The sequence below is a fragment of the Eleutherodactylus coqui genome, chromosome 13 (genome assembly GCF_035609145.1).
Source record: "Eleutherodactylus coqui strain aEleCoq1 chromosome 13, aEleCoq1.hap1, whole genome shotgun sequence".
NCBI classification, from domain to species: domain Eukaryota; kingdom Metazoa; phylum Chordata; class Amphibia; order Anura; family Eleutherodactylidae; genus Eleutherodactylus; species Eleutherodactylus coqui.
In genome coordinates, this window is record NC_089849.1 from 6,469,746 (window position 1) to 6,495,297 (window position 25,552).

Below are 25,552 nucleotides of genomic sequence, written 5' to 3' on the forward strand. Positions count from 1 at the left end.
TCACCATTGCCTTAACATAGCGGCTGTTCATTACTGAACGGCCGCTATTTAAACTGAACGAGGAGCGAGCAGCTCATCGTCCAGCACCACATGCAGCATAAACGATCGGAGATGAGCTGTTCAGTAGTGAGCGGCCGCTGTGTTATGCCAAAGGGAAGGGGAGCGAGAGGAGAGAAATCTCCTGCTGCCACCCCGCTCCCCTGCTGGTTAAAGTCAGGACTCTAACTTGGCCATTCTGAAACACAAATCTTCTTCTTTTCCACCATTCTTTAGTTACTTGTGTGCTTTGTCTTATTGTATCACTAAACATCTCTTCAGCTTGAGGTCCTGGACGGCCCCTACATCCACTTGTAAGATGATCTGAGACACCTTAGAATTTATAGTTCACTCAGTGATGACAATGTGTTCAGGCCTGTGAGACCCTAAGGAGCAAAAAATCTCAAACCATAATGACCCATCCACCATGGATCCAGACCCTGATCCCCTCTCCATCGTAGCTCTATACCATGACTGCTCCACCATAGTCCAAAACTATGAAGCTCCTCCATTATAACCCCAAACCATGATGCCTACCATAACCTCAAACCATGATGCTTCCTCCTCTAGAGCCCCAAACCATGATGCTTCCTCCTCTAGAGCCCCAAACCATGATGCTTCCTCCACTAGGACCCGGGTCTTTAGCTTTTGTATCTTTTCCAGCTTCATGCAACTCTATTACACATCTTCTGAGGTCTTCTGATAGTTGCCAACAATGAGGCACAGCTCACACTGAGCAGCCATTGAAAAGAACAGATGTGCAGTAACCAGGCTATGTGTAGCTTTATTTAATGAACAAAGCACCTGTGAGACCCGCACTGCCATCTCATCTCCTTAGAGTGACCCCTGTACCCAGAGGGTCACTCTAAGTGAAACACCTTGTACCAATTGGCTCTTGGAGAAATCATTAACATAAGGGTTCACTTACCTTTCCTCCCTGCGCTGTGGATGATGAGCGGTACAACTGTCTATGTGTTACTAGTTACATTGTGTTTGTCTAGAACTGTGGCTTAGATACAATCAGACCTCATTGTATTAGGAATCAATGCAAAGATCCAGATCATTCCAAAGGGTTCACTTACTTTATCTTGCAGGTGTATATTATATACACAGTATATATTGTTATATACGCACACGGTTATTAATATTACATTGTACCTACACTATATATATATATTACTATTTTCTGCATTAGATCAGCTTTCTTAGGCTCCTTCGCCCGGGCGTACGCGCATTAGTGTGCGGCTCAGCGCTGCATTTCTGCGGAACATACAATGCTGTTTTGTGCACGTATTTTACTGTACCTTTCCCACCCACAGAGTTCAGACAATTGATTCCAGATGTGTTCTTTTTCCAGTGGAACCACACAGCGTTCTGCGCATCTCCTGGATTATTGCGCACAAATTTGCGCATCCATTGACTTCTATGTGGAACCTTTGGTGTGCAAATGCGCAAAACAGTAGATCATGCTGCACTTTTCTTGTGTGGCTGAAATGTGTGCGCAAAATACGGAAATTTGAACAAACCTACTGAGATGAATGCGTTCTATTCTCTGCGTATTGTGCGCGCAAATGTAGTGTATGCAAATATGCCCGTGTGAAGGAGCCCTTAAGGTCAGCAAGAGCAGCACTCACTTGTCTTGCCTTTCACGTGGGCCAATTCAGAACGTATGACAGAAAAACGATCGTTCATCCGCCATACTGTTTCATCGCCATCGGCAGCGCAGCCCCTCTTCACACCAGGAGATCAGCTGCAGATCGCTGCATAAATATGCAATCAGCGGACAAACGGGCGTTTGCTTATTCGCCATCTGGTCAGATGCGGCTTCACGCAGTCCATTTATCGGGCGGACAACCGTTCCTCCTGGTGCATCGTCGGGTCACATGACAAGCCGGTAAGACATGAGGCTGAGCGGACGGTAAGAACTAAAGTACTCAGCCCTATTGGAGGGAATATAGGACGAGCCGAGGAGCAACACGTGCGCAATTTACCGCGGATTCATTGTAAACCGTTCACCAGATCTGACCTCAGATTAAGAACGAATCCTGGGAAATACTGCGAGCTTCAAATGTCCCGACCGATGAACTTACATTGTCGGCGGCCTTTTGTGGCGGCGGGTCGGCTTTAAAGGACTGAAGGAGAAAGAGAAGTTTCAGTTAATTATTGGTTTTATTTGGGTTAGAAAAGTGTAAAAAGAAACGGAGGAGTGGCGGCGGTCGCGTCCGTGCGGGGTTACACCTTCATCGCGGCTAATGCTTACGACCGCTCCCTGTTATAATAAGTTGGGAAATAGCGTAAGTTTATAAATGTGGACACAGCAGGTTAAAGAGCACCCCGTACCTGCGCCTCATCGCCCCCGTACCTGCGCCTCATCGCCCCCGTACCTGCGCCTCATCACCCCCGTATCTGCGCCTCATTGCCCCCGTACCTGCGCCTCATCACCCCCGTACCTGCGCCTCATTGCCCCCGTACCTGCGCCTCATCACCCCCGTATCTGCGCCTCATCGCCCCCGTACCTGCGCCTCATCGCCCCCGTACCTGCGCCTCATTGCCCCCGTACCTGCGCCTCATTGCCCCCGTACCTGCGCCTCATCGCCCACGTACCTGCGCCTCATCGCCCCCGTACCTGCGCCTCATCGCCCCCGTACCTGCGCCTCATCGCCCCCGTACCTGCGCCTCATCGCCCCCCGTACCTGCGCCTCATCGCCCCCCGTACCTGCGCCTCATCGCCCCCCGTACCTGCGCCTCATCGCCCCCGTACCTGCGCCTCATCGCCTTTGAGGTCAGCGATCCGGCTGCAGCGGTCATGCGTGTATATAGAATGTCGCAGCTGCAGCCAAGTCAACAAAGACCGATGGGGAGGACAGGCGCAGCACTGCCGGACCGGCGGGGATCGGAGAGGCGAGTATGCTTTAGAGCTCATGCCTACGAGCGTCGCGGGATACGCCCACGGATTTACGCCGCAGGAGTACCACGATTAAAAACAAAAAGTGCCGGCTGGTGGAATTCCACGCGGATTTCCACGTCTCCATTAATGCTATAGTAATGGGGATCTCCCACGGCACATAGAACATGCCGCGATTTATTTCCAACTGCGGAAATCCGCTGTAGAATTCCGCATGTCGGCGTTGGCAGGCGGTAAGCCATTAGGATCAATAGAACCTAACAGCCGTGGAATTCAGGCGCGGGAAACGCAGTAGAAATCCGTTCGTGGCGTTCACCCTTAGTTTGCTGCTTTTAATGCTTCCTGCCCATTTTTTAGACGTCTTGAAAACCCTTTTAAGCCGCTGGCACGTCCGACAGCCGCTATACTCTAATGTCTACAATCAGTGCAGGCAAGAGAGAACAGGGCGACTGTTTCGGGACGCCTCGCCCCTCTGCCATCATTCGCCACGTTTCTCTTTATGATTGGCAGTGGTGATTTGCGTTTGTTCCTGCCGATCAGGTTGGGGCGTCATTGAGCCTCAGTAGGGAAGGCAGCTGCAGCGGGTAGCAGTCTCTCCTGCCCGTCGCTGGCATACGTGCTCACGCCCGGACCTGCTAATGGCTGTGTGGGCCGCTAGCTGTTTCTCCCAGCCCAAGAAGAGACATAAGTGACAATGTGCAGACTATCTCATGTGATTTTGCCAACCTTCCTCCAGAATGGCAGCGGGCGGGCAGCGGCTTCTCTTTGGGGTTGTTGAGTGTCGAAGGGTTTGGTGTCCAGTGTGAGGACGTCTTCTGAGGGTGACGGCTCTGGGGTTACAGACACAACAGGCTGCTCTACCACAACCTACAACGGAGATCAGCCATTATACGTCTTATATAGGACACAACGAGGACCTACTCTGCTGGTTGATTCCACCACCGCGAGGAGACACAAGGGGTGACGGGGGTGCAGCGGGCACCATTTGTGGCAAGAATTGTGGTGCATTTTATTTAAGAAATTGGACTTATCATTGTTGGCCTATCATGGAAATCTCATTAGTCATCCTTAAAGGGTTGGTCCATCAAGAACATATGATGGCTGACGGCGCCACCGCTGGAACTCCTACAATCACTAGAATGGAGTGGTATTTCTGTCCATCCCATAGACATTGAATGGAGCATTGGTGTGCACGCCAGACCATCTGTCTACTGCAACTCCTCCAGAGGGGAGGCTCAGTACCCCCATTCTAGTGATCGGCAGCTGGACCCCCAATGATTATATATTAGTGATCCTGTGGATCAGTGATAAATATTCTCTGCACTGCTCTGGATTCAATACATCCCAATGATCTGAAGAATGCTGATGAAGGGTCTCAGCTTACAGTTCTTCTTTTACATCCTCCTCATTATCAGCACTATGCAGATATTGCATAAGGAAACTATGCATGTATGGGGCTATGTATATAGTGGTCATGTGACTCCATCACATGACCACTACTGCACCTTCATGCTGGCACTGCTTACATGCCATGCATTAACCCACCTCCATGTGACACTCTACCCAGACTCCATTATTAGGACATTGGAATGGGAACTTTGCCTGTAATACCAGCCTTGGCCACTGCAGTGGGAACAGCGCTGTCTGCTTCCTGCAGTGCACAAGTGCAGTGGTCTGGCAAACAGCTGGTCAGAGGGGGTCCCAGGTGGCAGACCCCTACCAATCTACTATTGGTGGCCTATTCTACAAATAGGGCATCAGTTATTTACAACTGAACAACCCCTTTATTTCCACATTATTAGAGAAGTTGTGCCCTACGGGGTTCACTTACATTGTCTTGATATTGACGAGGAGGATCTCCTTTAAAAGACTAGAAACAAAGTATTAGTATATTAATATGGGAGTTACGTTGTCAGGAAAGAGGCGACATTGTAGAATAATCAGGAAGGGGGAAAGAAAGCTATAAGAAGTTCATCCTGCAGCGTGGATCCAGAAGAAGCAAAAGAAACGCCATAAAGATGAACTAAGAAATGAAATGACTGAGAATTTGGAGTCATTTAAGATGAAAACAACGTTGAGCCCATTGACTAGAAGAAGAGAATGGCGCGGCTCGTAAGAATTGCGTCTCGTCTCTCGCCATAGCTAGCAGGGTGGAACAGACAGTAGAGATCGCCCAGGGTGGGCCGAGCAGAACGTGCAGTCAACCCAGGAAGAAGAGTGCAGAATTCTCCAACCTTCCTCCAGAAGGGAACAGAGCGGGACGGCTGCTCCGCCGCGGGCCCCTCGCTCTCCTGGGGCTGCACCTCTGAGTCAGCAGGTTTAGTCTCTTGGACTGAGATCATCTGTTCTGGGGTTGAGGTTACAGACACAGATTGTGCCGCCGGCCCCTCCGCGCCCTGCAACACAGGTGATCGATCAATTACTGATGGCTTCATTGGTTATTAAAGGGCATCCAAACTGCTGACAGATCTATGAGGGGAGCCGGAGGGCATCCAGCCGCGCTCTGCGGGCGAGACCGCCCCCTACAGTAATAACTGACAGCTGTAGCATGCAACCAGGAGACCAATATAGCTGTTGGTCAGAGCAGGGAGGAGCCGCTGCGGGGCAGCTCAGTGGAGAGAGCTGCCGGCTCCTCAGGGGAGGGGCTGCAGCAGTTGGGGGAATAAATCATTATTTCTATATAATTGTACAATTTGGGAAACTTCTAGAAATCTGATATTTTGTTGCAGGTTATTTCTGTCTGAGCTTAAGGGCTCATTCACACAAGCGTATCTCCGCAGTGAGTAGATCCCATTGATTTCAATAAGTTCATTCACGTTTGTGCATTTTTTCACATGATGTTCGGTCACATGAAAAAAACCCACATCGTGTCCTGTTTGGGGCGTTCTGCGCACTGAAGTGAATGGATCAGCGGATACGCAGTAAGGCTCCAGTCACACTGCAATAAAACCGCACCACAAAATGCCTTGGTGAAGCCGCATTGTAGTAAAATGTGGCACTAAACGCACGCAGTTTTGCCGATGCGCTGAGCGGCCCCGTGTGAGCGGCGCCTGAACCTGCACAATCACTACACGTGAATCAATCAGCCCTTCTGCACTCATTTTTTGCGCATATAAAAACGCACGTTTACGAGCAGAAAAACCCGCAGAAACGGTTGGAAAATGCAGGTGATTGCGGTTTGTATAACTATGTGTGAATGAGCCCTTAACATGAAGTATCCAGAATAGAGCAGTGGGACACACGGATGTGGCTCCCGGGGGAGGAGCAGCGGCGCCCCCTGCACTTACATTCTCCTGCATCTTACTGGCCGGCGGTTCTGCCTTAAAAGACTGAAGAAAAGTTACATGTTAGTTCTTTGTATTAATGAAGGTTCAACCTGCAGCAGAAAAGGGGAAGAGATGAGAGACGAGGCCGAGGGGCGCAGAATAAAGTATCCGCCCACCCAGGAGCCCACCGCGCCCATCGAGCCCACCCAGGAGCCCACCGCGCCCATCGAGCCCACCCAGGAGCCCACCGCGCCCATCGAGCCCACCCAGGAGCCCACCGCGCCCACCGAGCCCACCCAAGAGCCCACCGCGCCCACCGCGCCCACCGAGCAATCCGGTTTATTGTGCTGTGTTACATGTAATAATAAGTTGTGTTCTTATCCGCCGCAATGAAAGAACATTCCAGAATGAGAGATTGAGGAAATACACCACATACATACAGCATAAAGACATATCTACACGGCCGACCCCTTTATTAGAGCCCCGGGCCCTCATGATTGGCGCCCCCTATATGGTAATTCCCCCCGTGACCCCGAAGTGCGACATAAAATCACATGACAAGTTTTCCGCAGACCAGTTTCAGTGTGAATCCACATTAGATGGAAGATCCAGCGCCATTGTGTCTAAGAGAAACAGAAAGGCTCCAGCGGGCAAAAGAGCGCAAAACTTGTATCACTGAGCAGCGGGAAAACATCTCCTGGTCAGATGGAGCCAGATTTATGTGCTGATGGGAGGTCAGAATTTGGCGCAAGCAGCATGAATCGCTGACCCCTTCCTGTCAGCCGGTCAGAACATGTCAGCACTGCCATCTAATCTGCAGCAACTACAAGAAGCTTCCTGTCCGCAGGGGCCGATATTCCAGCAGGAGGATTTCATCACTGAGTGGAATCTACACCGCGATGAACTGCTGCGGATCCGAAGGCCAAAGAAATCCAACACTACTAGATGGGGGTAATAGAGGGGCGGTCGGTGTATGTGTGCTACTAGATGGGGGTAATAGAGGGGCGGTCGGTGTATGTGCGCTACTAGATGGGGTAATAGAGGGGCGGTCGGTGTATGTGCACTACTAGATGGGGGTAATAGAGGGGCGGTCGGTGTATGTGCGCTACTAGATGGGGGTAATAGAGGGGCGGTCGGTGTATGTGCACTACTAGATGGGGGTAATAGAGGGGCGGTCGGTGTATGTGCGCTACTAGATGGGGTAATAGAGGGGCGGTCGGTGTATGTGCGCTACTAGATGGGGTAATAGAGGGGCGGTCGGTGTATGTGTACTACTAGATGGGGGTAATAGAGGGGCGGTCGGTGTATGTGCGCTACTAGATGGGGGTAATAGAGGGGCGGTCGGTGTATGTGTGCTACTAGGTGGGGGTAATAGAGGGGCGGTCGGTGTATGTGCGCTACTAGATGGGGGTAATAGAGGGGCGGTCGGTGTATGTGTGCTACTAGATGGGGTAATAGAGGGGCGGTCGGTGTATGTGCGCTACTAGATGGGGGTAATAGAGGGGCGGTTGGTGTATGTGCGCTACTAGATGGGGTAATAGAGGGGCGGTCGGTGTATGTGTCCTACTAGATGGGGGTAATAGAGGGGCGGTCGGTGTATGTGTGCTACTAGATGGGATAATAGAGGGGCGGTCGGTGTATGTGTGCTACTAGATGGGGGTAATAGAGGGGCGGTCGGTGTATGTGCGCTACTAGATGGGGTAATAGAGGGGCGGTCGGTGTATGTGCACTACTAGATGGGGTAATAGAGGGGCGGTCAGTGTATGTGCGCTACTAGATGGGGGTAATAGAGGGGCGGTCGGTGTATGTGCACTACTAGATGGGGGTAATAGAGGGGCGGTCGGTGTATGTGCACTACTAGATGGGGGTAATAGAGGGGCGGTCAGTGTATGTGTGCTACTAGATGGGGGTAATAGAGGGGCGGTCGGTGTATGTGCGCTACTAGATGGGGTAATAGAGGGGCGGTCGGTGTATGTGCACTACTAGATGGGGTAATAGAGGGGCGGTCAGTGTATGTGCGCTACTAGATGGGGGTAATAGAGGGGCGGTCGGTGTATGTGCACTACTAGATGGGGGTAATAGAGGGGCGGTCGGTGTATGTGCGCTACTAGATGGGGGTAATAGAGGGGCGGTCGGTGTATGTGTGCTACTAGATGGGGTAATAGAGGGGCGGTCGGTGTATGTGCGCTACTAGATGGGGGTAATAGAGGGGTGGTCGGTGTATGTGCGCTACTAGATGGGGGTAATAGAGGGGCGGTCGGTGTATGTGCACTACTAGATGGGGTAATAGAGGGGCGGTCGGTGTATGTGTGCTACTAGATGGGGGTAATAGAGGGGCGGTCGGTGTATGTGCACTACTAGATGGGGGTAATAGAGGGGTGGTCGGTGTATGTGTGCTACTAGATGGGGTAATAGAGGGGCGGTCGGTGTATGTGTGCTACTAGATGGCGGTAATAGAGGGACGGTCGGTGTATGTGCGCTACTAGATGGGGGTAATAGAGGGGCGGTCGGTGTATGTGTGCTACTAGATGGGGGTAATAGAGGGGCGGTCGGTGTATGTGTGCTACTAGATGGGGGTAATAGAGTGGCGGTCGGTGTATGTGCTCTACTAGATGGGGTAATAGAGGGGCGGTCGGTGTATGTGTGCTACTAGATGGGGTAATAGAGTGGCGGTCGGTGTATGTGCTCTACTAGATGGGGTAATAGAGGGGCGGTCGGTGTATGTGCACTACTAGATGGGGGTAATAGAGGGGTGGTCGGTGTATGTGCGCTACTAGATGGGGTAATAGAGGGGCGGTCGGTGTATCTGCACTACTAGATGGGGTAATAGAGGGGCGGTCAGTGTATGTGTGCTACTAGATGGGGGTAATAGAGGGGCGGTCGGTGTATGTGTGCTACTAGATGGGGGTAATAGAGGGGCGGTCGGTGTATGTGTGCTACTAGATGGGGGTAATAGAGGGGCGGTCGGTGTATGTGTACTACTAGATGGGGGTAATAGAGGGGCGGTCGGTGTATGTGCACTACTAGATGGGGTAATAGAGGGGCGGTCAGTGTATGTGCGCTACTAGATGGGGGTAATAGAGGGGCGGTCGGTGTATGTGCGCTACTAGATGGGGTAATAGAGGGGCGGTCGGTGTATGTGTGCTACTAGATGGGGGTAATAGAGGGGCGGTTGGTGTATGTGTGCTACTACATGGGGGTAATAGAGGGGCGGTCGGTGTATGTGCACTACTAGATGGGGTAATAGAGGGGCGGTCGGTGTATGTGTACTACTAGATGGGGGTAATAGAGGGGCGGTCGGTGTATGTGCGCTACTAGATGGGGTAATAGAGGGGCGGTCGGTGTATGTGCACTACTAGATGGAGTAATAGAGGGGCGGTCAGTGTATGTGCGCTACTAGATGGGGGTAATAGAGGGGTGGTCGGTGTATGTGTGCTACTAGATGGGGTAATAGAGGGGCGGTCGGTGTATGTGTGCTACTAGATGGGGGTAATAGAGGGGCGGTCGGTGTATGTGCACTACTAGATGGGGGTAATAGAGGGGTGGTCGGTGTATGTGTGCTACTAGATGGGGTAATAGAGGGGCGGTCGGTGTATGTGTGCTACTAGATGGCGGTAATAGAGGGACGGTCGGTGTATGTGCACTACTAGATGGGGGTAATAGAGGGGCGGTCGGTGTATGTGTGCTACTAGATGGGGTAATAAAAGGACGGTCGGTGTATGTGCTCTACTAGATGGGGTAATAGAGGGGCGGTCGGTGTATGTGCGCTACTAGATGGGGGTAATAGAGGGGCGGTCGGTGTATGTGTACTACTAGATGGGGGTAATAGAGGGGCGGTCGGTGTATGTGTACTACTAGATGGGGGTAATAGAGGGGCGGTCGGTGTATGTGCGCTACTAGATGGGGTAATAGAGGGGCGGTCGGTGTATGTGTGCTACTAGATGGGGGTAATAGAGGGGCGGTCAGTGTATGTGTGCTACTAGATGGGGTAATAGAAGGGCGGTCAGTGTATGTGTACTACTAGATGGGGGTAATAGAGGGGCGGTCGGTGTATGTGTACTACTAGATGGGGGTAATAGAGGGGCGGTCGGTGTATGTGTGCTACTAGATGGGGTAATAGAAGGGCGGTCAGTGTATGTGTACTACTAGATGGGGGTAATAGAGGGGCGGTCGGTGTATGTGTACTACTAGATGGGGGTAATAGAAGGGCGGTCAGTGTATGTGTACTACTAGATGGGGGTAATAGAGGGGCGGTCGGTGTATGTGTACTACTAGATGGGGGTAATAGAGGGGCGGTCGGTGTATGTGCGCTACTAGATGGGGTAATAGAGGGGCGGTCGGTGTATGTGTGCTACTAGATGGGGGTAATAGAGGGGCGGTCGGTGTATGTGTGCTACTAGATGGGGGTAATAGAGGGGCGGTCGGTGTATGTGTGCTACTACATGGGGGTAATAGAGGGGCGGTCGGTGTATGTGTGCTACTAGATGGGGGTAATAGAGGGGCGGTCGATGTATGTGCACTACTAGATGGGGGTAATAGAGGGGCGGTCGGTGTATGTGCGCTACTAGATGGGGGTAATAGAGGGGCGGTCGGTGTATGTGTGCTACTAGATGGGGTAATAGAGGGGCGGTCGGTGTATGTGTGCTACTAGATGGGGGTAATAGAGGGGCGGTCGGTGTATGTGCGCTACTAGATGGGGGTAATAGAGGGGCGGTCGGTGTATGTGTGCTACTAGATGGGGTAATAGAGGGGCGGTCGGTGTATGTGTGCTACTAGATGGGGGTAATAGAGGGGTGGTCGGTGTATGTGCGCTACTAGATGGGGGTAATAGAGGGGCGGTCGGTGTATGTGCGCTACTAGATGGAGTAATAGAGGGGCGGTCGGTGTATGTGCGCTACTAGATGGAGTAATAGAGGGGCGGTCGGTGTATGTGCGCTACTAGATGGGGTATTAGAGGGGCGGTCGGTGTATGTGTGCTACTAGATGGGGTAATAGAGGGGCGGTCGGTGTATGTGCGCTACTAGATGGGGTAATAGAGGGGCGGTCGGTGTATGTGCACTACTAGATGGGGTAATAGAGGGGCGGTCGGTGTATGTGCGCTACTAGATGGGGTAATAGAGGGGCGGTCGGTGTATGTGCGCTACTAGATGGGGTAATAGAGGGGCGGTCAGTGTATGTGTGCTACTAGATGGGGGTAATAGAGTGGCGGTCGGTGTATGTGCGCTACTAGATGGGGGTAATAGAGGGGCGGTCGGTGTATGTGCCCTACTAGATGGGGTAATAGAGGGGCGATCGGTGTATGTGTGCTACTAGATGGGGTAATAGAGGGGCGGTCGGTGTATGTGTGCTACTAGATGGGGTAATAGAGAGGCGATCGGTGTATGTGTGCTACTAGATGGGGTAATAGAGGGGCGGTCGGTGTATGTGCGCTACTAGATGGGGGTAATAGAGTGGCGGTCGGTGTATGTGTGCTACTAGATGGGGGTAATAGAGGGGCGGTCAGTGTATGTGCGCTACTAGATGGGGGTAATAGAGGGGCGGTCGGTGTATGTGTGCTACTAGATGGGGTAATAGAGGGGCGGTCGGTGTATGTGCGCTACTAGATGGGGGTAATAGAGAGGCGATCGGTGTATGTGTGCTACTAGATGGGGTAATAGAGGGGCGGTCGGTGTATGTGCGCTACTAGATGGGGGTAATAGAGGGTCGGTCGGTGTATGTGCGCTACTAGATGGGGGTAATAGAGTGGCGGTCGGTGTATGTGTGCTACTAGATGCGGGTAATAGAGGGGCGGTCGGTGTATGTGCGCTACTAGATGGGGGTAATAGAGGGGCGGTCGGTGTGTGTGCACTACTAGATGGGGGTAATAGAGGGGCGGTCGGTGTATGTGCGCTACTAGATGGGGGTAATAGAGGGGCGGTCGGTGTGTGTGCGCTACTAGATGGGGGTAATAGAGGGGCGGTCGGTGTATGTGTGCTACTAGATGGGGTAATAGAGGGGCGGTCGGTGTATGTGCAGTACTAGATGGGGTAATAGAGGGGCGGTCGGTGTATGTGCGCTACTAGATGGGGTAATAGAGGGGCGGTCGGTGTATGTGCGCTACTAGATGGGGGTAATAGAGTGGCGGTCGGTGTATGTGTGCTACTAGATGCGGGTAATAGAGGGGCGGTCGGTGTATGTGCGCTACTAGATGGGGGTAATAGAGGGGCGGTCGGTGTGTGTGCACTACTAGATGGGGGTAATAGAGGGGCGGTCGGTGTATGTGCACTACTAGATGGGGGTAATAGAGGGGCGGTCGGTGTATGTGCGCTACTAGATGGGGGTAATAGAGGGGTGGTCAGTGTATGTGCGCTACTAGATGGGGTAATAGAGGGGCGGTCGGTGTATGTGCACTACTAGATGGGGGTAATAGAGGGGCGGTCGGTGTATGTGCACTACTAGATGGGGGTAATAAAGGGGCGGTCGGTGTATGTGCGCTACTAGATGGGGGTCTCTAATAAAGGGGCGGTCAGTGTATGTGTGCTACTAGATGGGGGTAATAGAGGGGCGGTCGGTGTATGTGTGCTACTAGATGGGGGTAATAGAGGGGCGGTCGGTGTATGTGCGCTACTAGATGAGGGTCTCTAATAAAGGGGCGGTCGGTGTATGTGCGCTACTAGATGGGGGTCTCTAATAAAGGGGCGGTCAGTGTATGCGCACTACTAGATGGGGGTCTCTAATAAAGGGGCGGTCGGTGTATCTGTGCTACTAGATGGGGGTAATAAAGGGGTGGTCGGTGTATGTGTGCTACTAGATGGGGTCTCTAATAAAGGGGCGGTCGGTGTATGTGCGCTACTAGATGGGGGTAATAAAGGGGCGGTCGGTGTATGTGCGCTACTAGATCCGGTCTCTAATAAAGGGGCGGTCGGTGTATGTGCGCTACTAGATGGGGTCTCTAATAAAGGGGTGGTCGGTGTATGTGTGCTACTAGATGGGGGTAATAGAGGGGCGGTCGGTGTATGTGCGCTACTAGATGGGGTAATAGAGGGGCGGTCGGTGTATGTGTGCTACTAGATGGGGTAATAGAGGGGCGGTCGGTGTATGTGTGCTACTAGATGGGGGTAATAGAGGGGCGGTCGGTGTATGTGCACTACTAGATGGGGGTAATAGAGGGGCGGTCGGTGTATGTGTGCTACTAGATGGGGTAATAGAGGGGCGGTCGGTGTATGTGTGCTACTAGATGGGGGTAATAGAGGGGCGGTCGGTGTATGTGCGCTACTAGATGGGGTAATAGAGGGGCGGTCGGTGTATGTGTGCTACTAGATCCGGTCTCTAATAAAGGGGCGGTCGGTGTATGTGCGCTACTAGATGGGGTCTCTAATAAAGGGGTGGTCGGTGTATGTGTGCTACTAGATGGGGGTAATAGAAGGGCGGTCGGTGTATGTGCGCTACTAGATGGGGGTAATAGAGGGGCGGTCAGTGTATGTGCGCTACTAGATGGGGTAATAGAGGGGCGGTTGGTGTATGTGTGCTACTAGATGGGGGTAATAGAGGGGCGGTCAGTGTATGTGCGCTACTAGATGGGGTAATAGAGGGGCGGTTGGTGTATGTGTGCTACTAGATGGGGGTAATAGAGGGGCGGTCAGTGTATGTGCACTACTAGATGGGGGTAATAGAGGGGCGGTCGGTGTATGTGCGCTACTAGATGGGGGTAATAGAGGGGCGGTCGGTGTATGTGCACTACTAGATGGGGGTAATAGAGGGGCGGTCGGTGTATGTGCGCTACTAGATGGGGGTCTCTAATAAAGGGGCGGTCGGTGTATGTGTGCTACTAGATGGGGTAATAGAGGGGCGGTCGGTGTATGTGCACTACTAGATGGGGGTAATAGAGGGGCGGTCGGTGTATGTGTGCTACTAGATGGGGTAATAGAGGGGCGGTCGGTGTATGTGCGCTACTAGATGGGGGTAATAGAGGGGCGGTCGGTGTATGTGTGCTACTAGATGGGGTAATAGAGGGGCGGTCGGTGTATGTGCACTACTAGATGGGGTATTAGAGGGGCGGTCGGTGTATGTGCGCTACTAGATGATAATAGAGGGGCGGTCGGTGTATGTGTGCTACTAGATGGGGGTAATAGAGGGGCGGTCGGTGTATGTGCGCTACTAGATGGGGTAATAGAGGGGCGGTCGGTGTATGTGCGCTACTAGATGGGGTAATAGAGGGGCGGTCGGTGTATGTGCCCTACTAGATGGGGGTAATAGAGGGGCGGGCGGTGTATGTGCGCTACTAGATGGGGTAATAGAGGGGCGGTCGGTGTATGTGCGCTACTAGATGGGGTAATAGAGGGGCGGTCAGTGTATGTGCACTACTAGATGGGGGTAATAGAGGGGCGGTCGGTGTATGTGTGCTACTAGATGGGGGTAATAGAGGGGCGGTCAGTGTATGTGCACTACTAGATGGGGGTAATAGAGGGGCGGTCAGTGTATGTGCACTACTAGATGGGGGTAATAGAGGGGCGGTCGGTGTATGTGCGCTACTAGATGGGGTAATAGAGGGGCGGTCGGTGTATGTTCGCTATTAGATGGGGGTAATAGAGGGGCGGTCGGTGTATGTGTGCTACTAGATGGGGTAATAGAGGGGCGGTCAGTGTATGTGCGCTACTAGATGGGGGTAATAGAGGGGCGGTCGGTGTATGTGCACTACTAGATGGGGATAATAGAGGGGCGATCGGTGTATGTGCTACTAGATGGGGGTAATAGAGGGGCGGTCGGTGTATGTGCACTACTAGATGGGGGTAATAGAGGGGCGGTCAGTGTATGTGCACTACTAGATGGGGTATTAGAGGGGCGGTCGGTGTATGTGCGCTACTAGATGGGGTAATAGAGGGGCGGTCGGTGTATGTGTGCTACTAGATGGGGGTAATAGAGGGGCGGTCAGTGTATGTGCACTACTAGATGGGGGTAATAGAGGGACGGTCGGTGTATGTGTGCTACTAGATGGGGGTAATAGAGGGGCGGTCAGTGTATGTGCACTACTAGATGGGGGTAATAGAGGGGCGGTCAGTGTATGTGCACTACTAGATGGGGTATTAGAGGGGCGGTCGGTGTATGTGCGCTACTAGATGGGGTAATAGAGGGGCGGTCGGTGTGTGTGCTACTAGATGGGGTATTAGAGGGGCGGTCGGTGTATGTGCGCTACTAGATGGGGGTAATAGAGGGGCGGTCAGTGTATGTGCACTACTAGATGGGGGTAATAGAGGGGCGGTCGGTGTATGTGCACTACTAGATGGGGGTAATAGAGGGGCGGTCGGTGTATGTGTGCTACTAGATGGTGGTAATAGAGGGGCGGTCGGTGTATGTGTGCTACTAGATGGGGGTAATAGAGGGGCGGTCGGTGTATGTGCACTACTAGATGGGGGTAATAGAGGGGCGGTCGGTGTATGTGTGCTACTAGATGGGGGTAATAGAGGGGCGGTCAGTGTATGTGCACTACTAGATGGGGGTAATAGAGGGGCGGTCGGTGTATGTGCCCTACTAGATGGGGTATTAGAGGGGCGGTCGGTGTATGTGCACTACTAGATGGGGGTAATAGAGGGGCGGTCGATGTATATATGCTACTAGATGGGGTATTAGAGGGGCGGTCGGTGTATGTGCGCTACTAGATGGGGTAATAGAGGGGCGGTCGATGTATATATGCTACTAGATGGGGTATTAGAGGGGCGGTCGGTGTATGTGCGCTACTAGATGGGGTAATAGAGGGGCGGTCGGTGTATGTGCACTACTAGATGGGGGTAATAGAGGGGCGGTCGGTGTATGTGCGCTACTAGATGGGGGTAATAGAGGGGCGGTCAGTGTATGTGTGCTACTAGATGGGGGTAATAGAGGGGCGGTCGGTGTATGTGCGCTACTAGATGGGGTAATAGAGGGGCGGTCGGTGTATGTGTGCTACTAGATGGGGGTAATAGAGGGGCGGTCAGTGTATGTGCACTACTAGATGGGGGTAATAGAGGGGCGGTCGGTGTATGTGCGCTACTAGATGGGGGTAATAGAGGGGCGGTCGGTGTATGTGCGCTACTAGATGGGGGTCTCTAATAAAGGGGCGGTCGGTGTATGTGTGCTACTAGATGGGGTAATAGAGGGGCGGTCGGTGTATGTGCGCTACTAGATGGGGTATTAGAGGGGCGGTCGGTGTATGTGCGCTACTAGATGGAGTAATAGAGGGGCGGTCGGTGTATGTGTGCTACTAGATGGGGGTAATAGAGGGGCGGTCGGTGTATGTGCGCTACTAGATGGGGTATTAGAGGGGCGGTCGGTGTATGTGTGCTACTAGATGGGGTAATAGAGGGGCGGTCGGTGTATATGTGCTACTAGATGGGGTAATAGAGGGGCGGTCGGTATATGTGCTACTAGATGGGGGTAATAGAGGGGCGGTCGGTGTATGTGCGCTACTAGATGGGGGTAATAGAGGGGCGGTCGGTGTATGTGCGCTACTAGATGGGGGTAATAGAGGGGCGGTTGGTGTGTGTGCGCTACTAGATGGGGTAATAGAGGGGCGGTCGGTGTATGTGTGCTACTAGATGGGGGTAATAGAGGGGCGGTCGGTGTATGTACCCTACTAGATGGGGGTAATAGAGGGGCGGTCGGTGTATGTGCGCTACTAGATGGGGGTAATAGAGGGGCGGTCGGTGTATGTGCGCTACTAGATGGGGTATTAGAGGGGCGGTCGGTGTATGTGCACTACTAGATGGGGGTAATAGAGGGGCGGTCGGTGTATGTGCGCTACTAGATGGGGTAATAGAGGGGCGGTCGGTGTGTGTGCACTACTAGATGGGGGTAATAGAGGGGCGGTCGGTGTATGTGTGCTACTAGATGGGGTAATAGAGGGGCGGTCGGTGTACGTGCACTACTAGATGGGGGTAATAGAGGGGCGGTCGGTGTATGTGCGCTACTAGATGGGGGTAATAGAGGGGCGGTGGGTGTATGTGCGCTACTAGATGGGGTAATAGAGGGGCGGTCGGTGTATGTGCGCTACTAGATGGGGTAATAGAGGGGCGGTCGGTTTATGTGTGCTACTAGATGGGGGTAATAGAGGGGCGGTCGGTGTATGTGTGCTACTAGATGGGGGTAATAGAGGGGCGGTCGGTGTATGTGTGCTACTAGATGGGGTAATAGAGGGGCGGTCGGTGTATGTGCGCTACTAGATGGGGTAATAGAGGGGCGGTCGGTTTATGTGTGCTACTAGATGGGGGTAATAGAGGGGCGGTCGGTGTATGTGCTACTAGATGGGGGTAATAGAGGGGCGGTCGGTGTATGTGCTACTAGATGGGGGTAATAGAGGGGCGGTCGGTGTATGTGCTACTAGATGGGGTAATAGAGGGGCGGTCGGTGTATGTGCGCTACTAGATGGGGTAATAGAGGGGCGGTCGGTGTATGTGCGCTACTAGATGGGGTAATAGAGGGGCGGTCGGTTTATGTGTGCTACTAGATGGGGGTAATAGAGGGGCGGTCGGTGTATGTGTGCTACTAGATGGGGGTAATAGAGGGGCGGTCGGTGTATGTGTGCTACTAGATGGGGTAATAGAGGGGCGGTCGGTGTATGTGCGCTACTAGATGGGGTAATAGAGGGGCGGTCGGTTTATGTGCGCTACTAGATGGGGGTAATAGGGGGGCGGTCGGTGTATGTGCTACTAGATGGGGGTAATAGAGGGGCGGTCGGTGTATGTGCTACTAGATGGGGGTAATAGAGGGGCGGTCGGTGTATGTGCTACTAGATGGGGGTAATAGAGGGGCGGTCGGTGTATGTGCTACTAGATGGGGTAATAGAGGGGCGGTCGGTGTATGTGCGCTACTAGATGGGGTAATAGAGGGGCGGTCGGTGTATGTGCGCTACTAGATGGGGTAATAGAGGGGCGGTCGGTTTATGTGTGCTACTAGATGGGGGTAATAGAGGGGCGGTCGGTGTATGTGTGCTACTAGATGGGGGTAATAGAGGGGCGGTCGGTTTATGTGTGCTACTAGATGGGGGTAATAGGGGGGCGGTCGGTGTATGTGCTACTAGATGGGGGTAATAGAGGGGCGGTCGGTGTATGTGCGCTACTAGATGGGGTAATAGAGGGGCGGTCGGTGTATGTGCGCTACTAGATGGGGTAATAGAGGGGCGGTCGGTTTATGTGTGCTACTAGATGGGGGTAATAGAGGGGCGGTCGGTGTATGTGTGCTACTAGATGGGGGTAATAGAGGGGCGGTCGGTGTATGTGTGCTACTAGATGGGGTAATAGAGGGGCGGTCGGTGTATGTGCGCTACTAGATGGGGTAATAGAGGGGCGGTCGGTTTATGTGCGCTACTAGATGGGGTAATAGAGGGGCGGTCGGTGTATGTGTGCTACTAGATGGGGGTAATAGAGGGGCGGTCGGTGTATGTGCGCTACTAGATGCGGGTAATAGAGGGGCGGTCGGTGTATGTGCGCTACTAGATGGGGGTAATAGAGGGGCGGTCGGTGTATGTGTGCTACTAGATGCGGGTAATAGAGGGGCGGTCGGTGTATGTGCGCTACTGGATGGGGGTAATAGAGGGGCGGTCGGTGTATGTGCGCTACTAGATGGGGGTAATAGAGGGGCGGTCGGTGTATGTGCGCTACTAGATGGGGGTAATAGAGGGGCGGTCGGTGTATGTGCGCTACTAGATGGGGTAATAGAGGGGCGGTCAGTGTATGTGCGCTACTAGATGGGGGTAATAGAGGGGCGGTCGGTGTATGTGCGCTACTAGATGGGGGTCTCTAATAAAGGGGCGGTCAGTGTTTGCGCACTACTAGATGGGGGTCTCTAATAAAGGGGCGGTCGGTGTATCTGTGCTACTAGATGGGGGTAATAAAGGGGTGGTCGGTGTATGTGTGCTACTAGATGGGGTCTCTAATAAAGGGGCGGTCGGTGTATGTGCGCTACTAGATGGGGGTAATAGAGGGGCGGTCGGTGTATGTGCGCTACTAGATGGGGGTAATAAAGGGGTGGTCGGTGTATGTGTGCTACTAGATGGGGTCTCTAATAAAGGGGCGGTCGGTGTATGTGTGCTACTTGATGGGGTCTCTAATAAAGGGGTGGTCGGTGTATGTGTGCTACTAGATGGGGTCTCTAATAAAGGGGCGGTCGGTGTATGTGCGCTACTAGATGGGGGTAATAGAGGGGCGGTCGGTGTATGTGCACTACTAGATGGGGGTAATAGAGGGGCGGTCGGTGTATGTGTGCTACTAGATGGGGTAATAGAGGGGCGGTCGGTGTATGTGCGCTACTAGATGGGGGTAATAGAGGGGCGGTCGGTGTATGTGCGCTACTAGATGGGGGTAATAGAGGGGCGGTCGGTGTATGTGCACTACTAGATGGGGGTAATAGAGGGGCGGTCGGTGTATGTGCGCTACTAGATGGGGGTGATAATGGGGCGGTCGGTGTATGTGCGCTACTAGATGGGGTAATAGAGGGGCGGTCGGTGTATGTGCTACTAGATGGGGGTAATAGAGGGGCGGTCGGTGTATGTGTGCTACTAGATGGGATAATAGAGGGGCGGTCGGTGTATGTGTGCTACTAGATGGGGTAATAGAGGGGCGGTCGGTGTATGTGTGCTACTAGATGGCGGTAATAGAGGGGCGGTCGGTGTATGTGCGCTACTAGATGGGGTAATAGAGGGGCGGTCGGTGTATGTGTGCTACTAGATGGGGGTAATAGAGGGGCGGTCGGTGTATGTGTCCTACTAGATGGGGTAATAGAGGGGCGGTCGGTGTATGTGTGCTACTAGATGCGGGTTATAGAGGGGCGGTCGGTGTATGTGCACTACTAGATGGGGTAATAGAGGGGCGGTCGGTGTATGTGCGCTACTAGATGGGGGTAATAGAGGGGCGGTCGGTGTATGTGTGCTACTAGATGGGGGTAATAGAGGGGCGGTCGGTGTATGTGCGCTACTAGATGGGGGTAATAGAAGGGCGGTCGGTGTATGTGCGCTACTAGATGGGGGTAATAGAGGGGCGGTCGGTGTATGTGTGCTACTAGATGGGGGTAATAGAGGGGCGGTCGGTGTATGTGCGCTACTAGATGGGGGTAATAGAGGGGCGGTCGGTGTATGTACGCTACTAGATGGGGGTAATAAAGGGGCGGGCGGTGTATGTGTGCTACTACATGGGGGTAATAGAGGGGCGGTCGGTGTATGTGCACTACTAGATGGGGGTAATAGAGGGGCGGTCAGTGTATGTGCACTACTAGATGGGGGTCTCTAATAAAGGGGCGGTCGGTGTATGTGTGCTACTAGATGGGGTAATAGAGGGGCGGTCGGTGTATGTGCACTACTAGATGGGGGTCTCTAATAAAGGGGCGGTCGGTGTATGTGTGCTACTAGATGGGGGGTAATAGAGGGGCGGTCGGTGTATGTGCGCTACTAGATGGGGGTCTCTAATAAAGGGGCGGTCGGTGTATGTGTGCTACTAGATGGGGTAATAGAGGGGCGGTCGGTGTATGTGCACTACTAGATGGGGGTAATAGAGGGGCGGTCGGTATATGTGCGCTACTAGATGGGGGTAATAGAGGGGCGGTCGGTGTATGTGTGCTACTAGATGGGGGTAATAGAGGGGCGGTCGGTGTATGTGTGCTACTAGTTGGGTAATAGAGGGGCGGTCGGTGTATGTGCGCTACTAGATGGGGTAATAGAGGGGCGGTCGGTGTATGTGTGCTACTAGTTGGGTAATAGAGGGGCGGTCGGTGTATGTGCGCTACTAGATGGGGGTAATAGAGGGGCGGTCGGTGTATGTGCGCTACTAGATGGGGGTAATAGAGGGGCGGTCGGTGTATGTGCACTACTAGATGGGGGTAATAGAGGGGCGGTCGGTGTATGTGTGCTACTAGATGGGGGTAATAGAGGGGCGGTCGGTGTATGTGTGCTACTAGATGGGGGTAATAGAGGGGCGGTCGGTGTATGTGCACTACTAGAGGGGGGTAATAGAGGGGCGGTCGGTGTGTGTGTGCTACTAGATGGGGTAATAGAGGGGCGGTCGGTGTATGTGTGCTACTAGATGGGGTAATAGAGGGGCGGTCGGTGTATGTGCGCTACTAGATGGGGGTAATAGAGGGGCGGTCGGTGTATGTGTGCTACTAGATGGGGGTAATAGAGGGGCGGTCGGTGTATGTGCACTACTAGAGGGGGGTAATAGAGGGGCGGTCGGTGTATGTGCGCTACTAGATGGGGTAATAGAGGGGCGGTCGGTGTATGTGTGCTACTAGATGGGGTAATAGAGGGGCGGTCGGTGTATGTGCGCTACTAGATGGGGGTAATAGAGGGGCGGTCGGTGTATGTGCACTACTACATGGGGGTCTCTAATAAAGGGGCGGTTGGTGTATGTGTCCTACTAGATGGGGTCTCTAATAAAGGGGCGGTCAGTGTATGTGCGCTACTAGATGGGGGTCTCTAATAAAGGGGCGGTTAGTGTATGTGCGCTACTAGATGGGGTAATAGAGGGGCGGTCGGTGTATGTGCGCTACTAGATGGGGGTAATAGAGGGGCGGTCGGTGTATGTGCGCTACTAGATGGGGGTAATAGAGGGGCGGTTGGTGTATGTGTGCTACTAGATGGGGGTGATAAAGGGGCGGTCGGTGTATGTGTGCTACTAGATGGGGGTAAGAGAGGGGCGGTCGGTGTATGTGCACTACTAGATGGGGGTAATAGAGGGGCGGTCAGTGTATGTGCACTACTAGATGGGGGTAATAGAGGGGCGGTCGGTGTATGTGCGCTACTAGATGGGGTAATAGAGGGGCGGTTGGTGTATGTGTGCTACTAGATGGGGGTAATAGAGGGGCGGTCGGTGTATGTGCACTACTAGATGGGGGGTAATAGAGGGGCGGTCGGTGTATGTGTGCTACTAGATGGGGGTGATAAAGGGGCGGTCGGTGTATGTGCACTACTAGATGGGGGTAATGGCGGGGCGGTCGGTGTATGTGCGCTACTAGATGGGGTAATAGAGGGGCGGTCGGTGTATGTGTGCTACTAGATGGGGGTAATAGAGGGGCGGTCGGTGTATGTGTGCTACTAGATGGGGGTAATAGAGGGGCGGTCGGTGTATGTGTGCTACTAGATGGGGGTAATAGAGGGGCGGTCGGTGTATGTGTGCTACTAGATGGGGGTAATAGAGGGGCGGTCGGTGTATGTGCACTACTAGATGGGGGTAATAGAGGGGCGGTCAGTGTATGTGCGCTACTAGATGGGGTTATAGAGGGGCGGTTGGTGTATGTGCGCTACTAGATGGAGTAATAGAGGGGCGGTCGGTGTATGTGCGCTACTAGATGGGGTATTAGAGGGGCGGTCGGTGTATGTGCGCTACTAGATGGGGGGTAATAGAGGAGCGGTCGGTGTATGTGTGCTACTAGATGGGGTAATAGAGGGGCGGTCGGTGTATGTGCGCTACTAGATGGGGGGTAATAGAGGAGCGACGGTGTGTGTGCACTACTAGATGGGGGTAATAGAGGGGCGGTCGGTGTATGTGTGCTACTAGATGGGGGTAATAGAGTGGCGGTCGGTGTATGTGCACTACTAGATGGGGGTAATAGAGGGGCGGTCGGTGTATATGTGCTACTAGATGCGGGTAATAGAGGGGCGGTCGGTGTATGTGTGCTACTAGATGGGGGTAATAGAGGGGCGGTCGGTGTATGTGCACTACTAGAGGGGGGTAATAGAGGGGCGGTCGGTGTATGTGCGCTACTAGATGGGGTTATAGAGGGGCGGTCGGTGTATGTGTGCTACTAGATGCGGGTAATAGAGGGGCGGTCGGTGTATGTGTGCTACTAGATGGGGGTAATAGAGGGGCGGTCGGTGTATGTGCTCTACTAGACGGGGGTAATAGAGGGGCGGTCGGTGTATGTGCGCTACTAGATGGGGTTATAGAGGGGCGGTCGGTGTATGTGTGCTACTAGATGCGGGTAATAGAGGGGCGGTCGGTGTATGTGTGCTACTAGATGGGGGTAATAGAGGGGCGGTCGGTGTATGTGTGCTACTAGATGGGGGTAATAGAGGGGCGGTCGGTGTATGTGTGCTACTAGATGGGGGTAATAGAGGGGCGGTCGGTGTATGTGCGCTACTAGATGGGGGTAATAGAGGGGCGGTCGGTGTATGTGTGCTACTAGATGCGGGTAATAGAGGGGCGGTCGGTGTATGTGCACTACTAGATGGGGGTAATAGAGGGGCGGTCTGTGTATGTGCGCTACTAGATGGGGGTAATAGAGGGGCGGTCGGTGTATGTGCGCTACTAGATGGGGGTAATAGAGGGGCGGTCGGTGTATGTGCGCTACTAGATGGGGGTAATAGAGGGGCGGTCTGTGTATGTGTGCTACTAGATGGGGGGTAATAGAGGGGCGGTCGGTGTATGTGCACTACTAGATGGGGGTAATAGAGGGGCGGTCTGTGTATGTGTGCTACTAGATGGGGGTAATAGAGGGGCGGTCGGTGTATGTGCGCTACTAGATGGGGGTAATAGAGGGGCGGTCGGTGTATGTGCGCTACTAGATGGGGGTCTCTAATAAAGGGGCGGTCAGTGTATGTGTGCTACTAGATGGGGGTAATAGAGGGGCGGTCGGTGTATGTGTGCTACTAGATGGGGGTAATAGAGGGGCGGTCGGTGTATGTGCGCTACTAGATGGGGGTCTCTAATAAAGGGGCGGTCAGTGTATGCGCACTACTAGATGGGGGTCTCTAATAAAGGGGCGGTCGGTGTATCTGTGCTACTAGATGGGGGTAATAAAGGGGTGGTCGGTGTATGTGTGCTACTAGATGGGGTCTCTAATAAAGGGGCGGTCGGTGTATGTGCGCTACTAGATGGGGTCTCTAATAAAGGGGTGGTCGGTGTATGTGTGCTACTAGATGGGGTCTCTAATAAAGGGGTGGTCGGTGTATGTGCGCTACTAGATGGGGTCTCTAATAAAGGGGTGGTCGGTGTATGTGTGCTACTAGATGGGGTAATAGAGGGGCGGTCGGTGTATGTGCGCTACTAGATGGGGGTAATAAAGGGGCGGGCGGTGTATGTGCGCTACTAGATGGGGTCTCTAATAAAGGGGTGGTCGGTGTATGTGTGCTACTAGATGGGGTCTCTAATAAAGGGGCGGTCGGTATATGTGCGCTGCTAGATGGGGGTAATAGAGGGGCGGTCAGTGTGTGTGTGCTACTAGATGGGGTAATAGAGGGGCGGTCGGTGTATGTGCGCTACTAGATGGGGGTAATAGAGGGGCGGTCGGTGTATGTGCACTACTAGATGGGGGTAATAGAGGGGCGGTCGGTGTATATGCGCTACTAGATGGGGGTAATAGAGGGGCGGTCGGTGTATGTGTGCTACTAGATGGGGTAATAGAGGGGCGGTCGGTGTATGTGCGCTACTAGATGGGGGTAATAGAGGGGCGGTCGGTGTATGTGCGCTACTAGATGGGATAATAGAGGGGCGGTCGGTGTATGTGCGCCACTAGATGGGGTAATAGAGGGGCGGTCGGTGTATGTGCGCCACTAGATGGGGTAATAGAGGGGCGGTCGGTGTATGTGCTACTAGATGGGGGTAATAGAGGGGCGGTCGGTGTATGTGTGCTACTAGATGGGATAATAGAGGGGCGGTCGGTGTATGTGTGCTACTAGATGGGGGTAATAGAGGGGCGGTCGGTGTATGTGTGCTACTAGATGGGGGTAATAGAGGGGCGGTCGGTGTATGTGCGCTACTAGATGGGGTAATAGAGGGGCGGTCGGTGTATGTGTGCTACTAGATGGGGGTAATAGAGGGGCGGTCGGTGTATGTGCGCTACTAGATGGGGTAATAGAGGGGCGGTCGGTGTATGTGTGCTACTAGATGGGGGTAATAGAGGGGCGGTCGGTGTATGTGTGCTACTAGATGGGGGTAATAGAGGGGCGGTCGGTGTATGTGTGCTACTAGATGGGATAATAGAGGGGCGGTCGGTGTATGTGCGCTACTAGATGGGGGTAATAGAGGGGCGGTCGGTGTATGTGCGCTACTAGATGGGGGTAATAGAGGGGCGGTCGGTGTATGTGCGCTACTAGATGGGGGTAATAGAGGGGCGGTCGGTGTATGTGTGCTACTAGATGGGGGTAATAGAGGGGCGGTCGGTGTATGTGTGCTACTAGATGGGGGTAATAGAGGGGCGGTCGGTGTATGTGCACTACTAGAGGGGGGTAATAGAGGGGCGGTCGGTGTATGTGCGCTACTAGATGGGGGTAATAGAGGGGCGGTCGGTGTATGTGCACTACTAGATGAGGGTAATAGAGGGGCGGTCGGTGTATGTGCGCTACTAGATGGGGGTAATAGAGGGGCGGTCGGTGTATGTGTGCTACTAGATGGGGTCTCTAATAAAG

General features: G+C 53.4%; 1 protein-coding gene across 10 annotated transcripts in view; it reads right to left on the reverse strand.

The window, feature by feature from the left end:
* The window catches only part of BCAS1 (brain enriched myelin associated protein 1), a 109,629-nt gene that overhangs the window by 27,060 nt on the left and 57,017 nt on the right, over positions 1-25,552 (reverse strand). For 8 of the 10 annotated variants that reach the window (XM_066588217.1, XM_066588224.1, XM_066588223.1 and 5 more), the window contains 5 exons: positions 6,229-6,270; positions 5,176-5,337; positions 4,773-4,811; positions 3,668-3,808; positions 2,127-2,168 (listed from right to left, as the gene is read on the reverse strand). The exons of 1 other annotated variant lie outside the window; for it this stretch is intronic. In XM_066588217.1, coding sequence (XP_066444314.1) covers positions 2,127-2,168; positions 3,668-3,808; positions 4,773-4,811; positions 5,176-5,337; positions 6,229-6,270 — 426 coding nt within the window. The remainder of the gene's footprint in view (positions 1-2,126; positions 2,169-3,667; positions 3,809-4,772; positions 4,812-5,175; positions 5,338-6,228; positions 6,271-25,552) is intronic. One more of the 10 variants, XM_066588218.1, reaches the window with a different exon arrangement.